The sequence below is a fragment of the Saccostrea cucullata genome, unplaced genomic scaffold, assembly GCF_032062105.1.
Source record: "Saccostrea cucullata isolate Sc308-1 unplaced genomic scaffold, CSIRO_AGI_Scuc_v1 ctg7318, whole genome shotgun sequence".
Lineage (NCBI taxonomy): Eukaryota > Metazoa > Mollusca > Bivalvia > Ostreida > Ostreidae > Saccostrea > Saccostrea cuccullata.
This window is the reverse complement of record NW_026927688.1, coordinates 893-9,829: the sequence shown is the minus strand read 5'-3', so window position 1 is coordinate 9,829 and position 8,937 is coordinate 893. Positions and strand designations below refer to the sequence as shown.

The 8,937-nt window shown below is 37.8% G+C and overlaps 1 protein-coding gene across 1 annotated transcript; it reads left to right on the top strand.

Moving 5' to 3' along the window:
• Window positions 1–338: 338 nt before the first annotated feature.
• On the top strand, window positions 339–8,297 carry LOC134275232 (uncharacterized). Its single transcript, XM_062757504.1, has one exon. The coding sequence runs from the start codon at window positions 339–341 to the stop codon at window positions 8,295–8,297; it is 7,959 nt and encodes a 2,652-aa protein (XP_062613488.1).
• The last annotated feature ends 640 nt before the right edge of the window (window positions 8,298–8,937 follow it).

Below are 8,937 nucleotides of genomic sequence, written 5' to 3'. Positions count from 1 at the left end.
ATACAGTGGGATACATTTTTGTTTAAATCTGATGTCAACTTCCTGTTCGTCTGTGTGTCTGTCTGTTTCATACATAACAAATTTTCGTCTTAGTTTTCTCAGTAACTACTCATTGCAGATGCTTGAAATTTTAGTAAACTCTTTGTTGAGACATGTTAAATAGTGGGTTTCATTTTGATGTGAATCTGATGTCAACTTCATATTTTTCTGTGCATTTGCCAGTAATTGAACTTGTGTATATATATTGACTTGATGGTGTTTATTCACATCAGAGCGGGGGTATTACTAGTGAGCATTGGCTCACAGATTTCTTGTTTAATTATAGTTTCTATTTTTAGATGCCAAAGAGAAAGAAATATCTTATTGGTAGAGAACAACGTGAAAGAGATAAAGTCAGAAAGAGGCAGGCGAGAAAGAAAGCTGCAACTCATGATGTGTCACCAGATGAGGATGTGGCAGAGTCTCCTGTTCCTCGCGGGACAGTGGATGGAGCTGTCTCAGCTCCTCCCGGTAATTTTCCGGGGTTTGGTTCGATGGGGTTTCCACCTAAAGAGGAAAAACCCCTGGCCAGGGTGCAGGCCTCGCCTCGAGTGAGAATGCATTCACCTGCCCCGAGGTTGTCACCTCCTCGGGGAAGTCGTCTGTTTGTCCGTAACGAGGACAAGGCACCGTCCCCTGACTCCCCACCGTGGGTTTGTGCTCCACCGAGGGCACCTGGATCGGACATAGGGCATATGTCTGGTCTAGCAGGTCAGGCGCAGCTGGATACCTCCAGGGAGGAGGAGACCAGTAGGATATCAAAAGATGAGGGCACTTTAACGAATACTAAAAAGGAAACTGAACGAATTACAAAAGGAAATTTGAAAGAATACAATATGGAATCTGAAATGAAAACAAATAGAAATGAGAACGAAAACAATGAGAAACATAGTAATTCAGAGAATGATTGTAAAGAGAAGAATTTAAGACGTGAAGATCAGTATTGGCAAAGAGCACCAAATGAAGGTATCCATGAAATCTACTTTTCTGTGCAAGGTTCATTTCATCAAGCCCATCCTATGTTTGAAGAGAATGCTGGGACACAGTGTGTTGCAAATTGTTTAGCAGGATTGGCCTATCACAAACTAAAGAATGCAAAGAGCTGGACAACAATGGATATGGACAGAATTTTAATGACAGGTGATGAATTGTACACATATTTACAAAGATGTTCATCAATCAGTGATAGGTATTTGCTTGTAGAGGAATTACCACAATTTTTTGAATGCTTTAATCGATCATACCAATTTCATGCAAAGGAGTCATTTGCAAGTGTTATTTTGGCAGATAATGGAGTAAACTATGCAGAATTTAATGCATTACCACTTGATGATGCACTCCAGGTTGCTCTTACAGACAATGATGGCTGTTTTGTGTGCTTTGGTGGAAATACTATGCTTATAGGATCAACAGAAAGTGGTTTCTTTGCTTTTGACTCCCATTCTAGATCTGCTGATGGAATGTTAAATGTGTCGGGAAAGAGCACTCGAGTTTTACTTCAAAATGTGAATGAAGTGTATTCACATCTTCAAAGTCTTGCTCTTTCAATGGGTTATTCAAAGAGTGTTGAATGTAATGTGTGTGGTGTAACATGCAGAATGAATTTTATTGCAAATGACAGCGAGTTGCTTGAGGAGGAAGAAAATATTGGTAAAATATCCCAAAGGCAAGAGTTATCAGTGGAAACTACTGTTGAAACTAGCAATACAAATGATGACTTGATTTTCATTAGTCATGAGCAGGTACAATTTAGTTTTTGCCCACTGACTATGATCTTGAAAAAACACCTTTGTCATATTTTGAAAATTCCGTATATTTGCACAGAAAATTCTGATAACATCCAATGTACAAGAACTAATATCAGAGAACCGAGGTGTGAAAAGAACATCTTAGGAGATGGAAACTGCTTCTTCAGAGCTGTTTCATTCAGTTTAACGAACTCTGAGGATTTCCACAGTGCAATGCGAAATGCAGTCTGTGAGCATATGATGAGGAACAGAGAGTTATTTAAGCCATTTTTAAAAGATGGTGTTGATACTGTAGAAAATCACCTTTCTACAACTCAGATGTTGCAAGAAGGTACATGGGCTACTGAGGTTGAAATATTTGCAACAGCACATTTACTGAACACTGACATTTACACATTCTCAGGAGGATGTTGGTTAAGGTTTTTAGTTGCTGAAGTGGAACCAAGTACACAAAGTAGAACTGGAGCAATTTACTTGAATCATTACCAGCAGAATCATTACAATGTTGTACTATCTGTGTATGGAGAGAATTCAGATTTGACACCAAAGCAACAGGATAAAATTCCTGAAGAGTATGAAAAGCGATACCGAAATCGAACACGTATGCAGGAAAAGAGGCACACTACAACAGAAATGCAAGAAAAATTAAGTGCCGCAGAGAGACGGAAAGATTCTTTAAGGAAGAAATATTTGCAAGATGCAGAATACAGAGAGAAGAAGCTGAAAGCATCATCAGAAAGATATGCAACAAATGATGTTCATAGGGAAGATGTCAGAAGGAGAAGTATTGACAAGTATTCAATAGATGATGATCATAGGGAAGATGTCAAAAGGAGAAGTATGGACAAGTATTCAATAGATGATGATCATAGGGAAGATGTCAAGCGGAGAAGTATTGACAAATATGCAACTGATGATGATCATAGGGAAAATGTCAAGAAGAGAAGTATTAATAAGTATGCAACAGATGAACAACACAGAAAGGATGTTAAAATGAGAAGCATTCAAAAATATAAGTTGAATGATGAACACAGGGAAGATGTAAAAGCCAAAAGCAAACTGAAGTACAAAACAGATGAAGATCATAGATGTCTAGTTAATACTGCAACAACAAAGAAATACAGAGAAAATGAGAATTTCCGTGAAGCAAAGCTCAGCACTGCTGCCGAAAAATACAAAAGTGATGAATCTTTCAGGTCAAAAATTAAGACTGCCAGTAGAAATCAATACGACTCAAGTGCAGCATCTAAAGCACAGAAGAAGGAGAGGGTAAAAAGTCAGAGAGTTGCTCAAAGGGCTAAACTGGAAGATCAAGAAGAGGTTGTGAGAGTTTTTAAGGAAAAGGCTGAGCAGGGCATTGATTATTCATGTTGTTGCTGTGATCGACTCTTGTTTCAAAATCAAGTTCAAAGGTGTGACCGAGAAACATATGCCAAGAATGAGCAGACAGTAAATATTGCCGACTTGTGTATTCAGGAAAAGTATTGCCACCAGTGCACGGAATCATGTCCAGAAAACTGCATTAAGTCAAAACTATGGATTTGTTATACCTGTCATAGAAAAATCATAAGTGGAAATTTTCCAGCAGAGGCAGCAGCTAACAAAATGGCCCTTGAAGATATTCCAAAGGAATTGAAAGAATTAAACAGCCTTGAAAAACACTTGATTGCAATGCACATACCTTTCATGAAAGTTATGGCTCTTCCACATGGTGGTCAGAAGAATATCCATGGGCCAGTTGTATGTGTACCCTCAGATCTGAAGAAGGTTACAAGTTTACCATTGAAATCCGGAGAAGATTTTCTACTTAGAGTGAAACTGAAGAGAAGATTGAGTTATAAAGGTTACAGTGAGTACCAGTTTGTCGACCCAAAGCACATATTTGAGGCATTAAAATTTTTGAAACTGAACAATCAGTGGTACGAAGATGTAGCTATAGACACAAACTGGAAAGGACACTTGGAATGTAGCCAAGAAATATCTGAACAAGGTGATGATATCTCAGAAAGTGGTGATCAGCAGCATGTTGTGGCAGATACTTGTTTACAACCCGTAGATATTGCTCAGGAAGTTCTTGATCATTACTTTGATGATATCTATGATATTGCCCCAGGAGAAGGAAATAATCCTGTAAGAATGTTGCAGGAGGAGGGGAATGAGGCTAAAACGTTTCCATACCTTTTTCCTAGTGGACGTTTCTCATGGAATGATGATAGAGAAACACGAATAACACTGTCAAGATACTTTAACAACCGTCTTATGAATACTGACGACAGATTTGCAAAAGACAGTAATTACATTTTCTTCAGTCAGTTTATGTCTGATTTAAATCAGGTTATAGAGAAGACACAGATATCAATAAGGAAATCAGTCAGAAGAATGGGCAGTGATCAATTAGTGACAGCAAATATGGTACAGAACCCTGAAATACTTTCAAAATTGATGAAAAATGACGAGGCTTTACGATTTATGCAACCTATACGTGGAACTCCAGCATATTGGTCAGCTGCACAAAAAGATCTGTTTGCTATGCTTCGTCAGTTAGGGATACCTACTTGGTTTTGCTCATTCTCTGCTGCAGAACATAGATGGAATGATGCAGTTGCAACAATATTGAGACAACAGAATGATACAAGAGACCCTTGTATTTTGGACTGGTCTGAAAAGAATGAGGTTTTAAGAAGCAATCCTGTCACAGTTGCTAGAATGTTTGAACATAGATTTCATGTTTTCCAGACAGAAGTGATTTTTTCACCATCAGAACCAATTGGAAAAGTATCAGATTTCTTCCAAAGAGTCGAATTTCAGCAAAGGGGTTCTCCTCACATGCATTGCTTATATTGGATAGAAAATGCGCCTAAACTTCAGGAAGATGGAGAGGATGCTGTATGCAGTTTCATAAACAAATACGTAAGCTGTGCAGTACCTTCTGAGGAGGAAGATTTAGAGCTAAGGGAAATAGTTTTGGCTGTACAGCAACACAGCAAAAAACATTCAAAGTCATGCAGAAAGAAGGGTACAGATTGTAGGTTTAATTTTCCTAGGCCACCCTCTGTATGTACGTTCATTAATTCTCAACTCGAGGAAGAGAACATGGACAATACTGAAGATACAACTGGTTTGAAACAGGAACGCTCGATTTCTAAAGAAATTTTATTGCAAGTTTGGAATGAAGTGCAAGATGAATCGAACGAATTGAAGACTACGGAAGAGATTTTCAAGCAGCTGGGTTTGACACAGGCACAGTATGAGGAAGCTCACAAAAGACTTACAAAGAAAAGATCAGTTGTTCTTCAAAGAAACCCAAGGGAAATCTGGACTAATCAGTACAATCCGTGCCTTTTAAAATGCTGGGATGCTAATATGGATATTCAGTTTGTTTTGGATCCATTTAGTTGCATTGTCTACATAATCTCGTACATTTCAAAATCTGAGAGGGAAATGGGAATGGTTTTGAAACAAACAAAAATAGAGGCAGAAGAAGGGAATGAAAATGCACGCACAATCTTGAAGAAAATTGGGTCAACCTATTTGAATCATAGGGAAGTGAGCGCACAGGAAGCTGTTTATCGGGTATGTAACCTTAAAATGAAGGAATGCTCGAGGAAAGTAGTGTTTGTACCCGTAGGTGAAAATCCTACTCGACTGACAAAACCATTGTCTCAACTTAAAAGAAATCGGAGGAAGGAGAACGATGAGAATGATAACGATGATGAAGATGAAGATGATATTTGGATGACAAATGTAGTAGAGAGGTACGAAAGTCGACCAAATAAACCATTGTTTCAAAATATGTGTTTGGCAGAATTTTGCTCTGAATTCAGAATACTTGCAAAATCACAGGTCCCAAAGACTCCAAATGAAAATGTATTTGAACTGCAAAATTCGAAGGGATTCATCCAGAGAAGAACACGTGCAAAGCCAGCTGTTATAAGATATCCAAGATTTGATGTAGAGAAAATGTCAGAGAAACATTACCAATGTCTGCTACAGCTGTTCTTACCTTACTGGACAGATATTCAACTGAAACCTCCGGGATTTGATCTTTATGAAACATTTTATGACAATGGAAATGTACGAATCAGGGGAAAGCAAAGGTTGCAATCAGTCAAATCAATTGTGGACACAAACCGCATGCGTTATGCTCAGAATGAATACATCATTGCAGAGGCAGAAGAAAGTTTCGAAAAGCTTGGAGAGCCAGAAGATGCTTGGGCAAACCTTTGTCCAGAGACGGAATTATTGAGACAGGAATGTGCTGCCCTTAGAAATGAAAGTTTAGATTTAAATCCTTCAGAAGACCTACCAGACATGCAAACAGACGGAAATTCTGATGTTCTTTACAAGGTCCAACAGAATACAAAGTCAACAGAAGAGATGCAACAGATCCTTCAAAATTTAAATGAGACTCAAAAGAGGGTTTTTTACTTAGTGCGGGAATGGTGTTTGAGAAGGAACTTTGGAGAAAATCCTGAAGCATTACACATTTTCATAACTGGAGGCGCAGGAACAGGCAAGAGTCATCTAATTAAAGCCATACATTACGAGGCATCGCGAATTCTAGGAAAATCGTTGGCATCTCCTGACAGTATATCAGTACTACTTGCCGCATTTACTGGAACAGCTGCGTTTAACATTGGAGGAAGCACTCTCCACCATTTATTTTCACTGCCGAAATATATGCCTTTGCCATATGAGCCACTAAAAGAGCAAAGTCTAAGTGAAATGAGAGTTCAACTCGGAGATCTGCAAATTCTTGTTATTGACGAAATTTCGATGGTGTATAAAAGATTATTATACTATGTTCACGAAAGACTTGTACAGATTAAAAAATGCAAGGAGCCATTTGGAGGAGTGTCAGTGATTGCAGTGGGAGATTTCTACCAGCTTCCTCCTGTTAAACAGCGCAAAGATGAAAGACTGTATAAAGACAATGCTCTTTATCCTGTTGATTATTGGGTAGACTTCTTCAAGGTAGTGGAGTTAACTGAAATTATGAGACAACGTGAGGATATCCCATTTGCAACAGCACTGAATTCACTCCGGACTAGAGTAGTAAAACAAGCATTGGAAGATGAAACGGCTTCAATTTTAAACGATTGTGTAAGAGAAGGAGCAGATGATGTTCTCCATGTCTATGCAACAAATGAGGAGGTCAATGACTATAACTTGTCAATGCTCAGAAAAACCTGTGAAGACATGATTGAGATTGATGCTCAAGACTTTACAAAAGACCGAGCAACTGGCAAACTAATACTGAGAGGAAAGCCAATGGCTAGGGGGCGGACAGATAATCTTTCTAGCAGCCTGTTATTGGGGGTCAGTGCTAGAGTTATGCTTACAAGAAACTGCAATGTGGATGACGGCCTGGTAAATGGCGTTATGGGACATGTAGCTCAGTTTCTGTATAGTCAGAAGTATGGTTCAAATATTGTTGTTGCAGTAGGAGTAATATTTGATAATGCAAGTGTTGGGAAGAAGTCCGGGAAAAGAACAAAAAATGGAAACGTTGTTTTGATCGAAAGAGTACAAGAAGAAATACTAGAACAGAAAACAAAGAATGTTGTACGACATCAATTTCCTTTAAGATTGTCGTGGGCATGTACATCTCACAAAGTACAAGGAATGACAGTAAGCAAAGTTGTAGTAAATTTAGATCGGACATTTTCTCCGGGACAAGGCTATGTTGCATTGAGCAGAGTTTCCACAAAAGAAGGATTATTCATTGAAACAAACGATGTTGATTCGTTACAAAAGAAGATATACGCTGACCCAGAAGTCAAAGCAGCTGCGCAAGAAATGCCGAAATTAACACTACCAAACTTTGATATCTGGGAACAAGGCATTGTAATTTTTCTTCACAACATACAAAGTCTCAATAAACATTTCGTAGATCTGCAAAAGGATATTCGGAATAGGAAAGCAGATATCATATGCCTTACAGAGACTTGGTTGAGACCTGGACAGAATGTCAGCGTATTCGAGTTAAATGGTTTCATCTTTCATCAAGTAGCTAGAGGAGATGCTTATGATGACAGCAATGCTCAGGTTCAACAGTTGCGGTCATCGAAAGGTGGAGGTGTTGCCGTTTACACTAAGGAGACCGGCTTAGAAAAACATGTCCATTTCCTTCCTTTCAAGAATGTTGAGGGCGTCTGTGTGAAATATGTGTCAGAAGATATAGTTGTTCTAAATGTTTATCGCCCAAACTCTTTGGATGTAAATCAATTCTTATTACAACTTGAAAAGGTGATAGCATATTACAGATTACAGAAAACGTTTTTTGTTTGCCTTGGAGACTTCAATGAAGATGCAAGAACTGTTGGGGCTATTCAGACTTTCATGAGTAATCAAGGTTTCAAACAATTGGTTGATTTTAATACAACAGAGGGGGCAACTGTCCTTGACCATGTGTATGTGTCGACAAATTTAAAGGCAAACGTGGAAAAGATACCGACATACTACAGTTACCACGATGCAATTATGGTATCCATCATAACAAACACATAAAAAACAAGTCCATCGTCGGTAGCAATTGTGTATCTGAAAGGTAAATGAGTTTTCAATTGCCAAAAATATTTATACTTTTATTAAGGTACATATTTGAAATGACTGCGACATGGACATTGTTAAAGAAGAACGACATTACCAGATACATAATACTTATAGCAAATAGGACATAAATGGAGGAAATATACAAATATAATACTTGGAATTCTTGTACATAGTTATGTATTATGAGGATCTATCTGTACATAAAAAAAATATTGCGAAAGAATTCGCTTAACAAACCGAATGACAAGGTGATTATGAAGATTAATGAAATGTTTATGTACTATCATACTGTAGGAAATACAGCATCAAGTGACGAAATCATTAGTAGAGAAAATATAAAGAGAGGTATGTCAAAAAAAAAAATAACATGAATGATTGAATAACAAATATTGCTTTTTATATAACAGCTTTAAATGATCCATACTGTACGAAATACAGCATCAAGTGACAAATGAATTTTTTTTATAGATATTTTAATCATTATAATAGCTGTACATTTTCTGAAGTCGTATGGAAGATTTTATTAGAAAGCTAATGTCACAACATTATCATCTATTTTTTACTTTTCAAAACCCTCAGCTATGTGGTTTCAAGA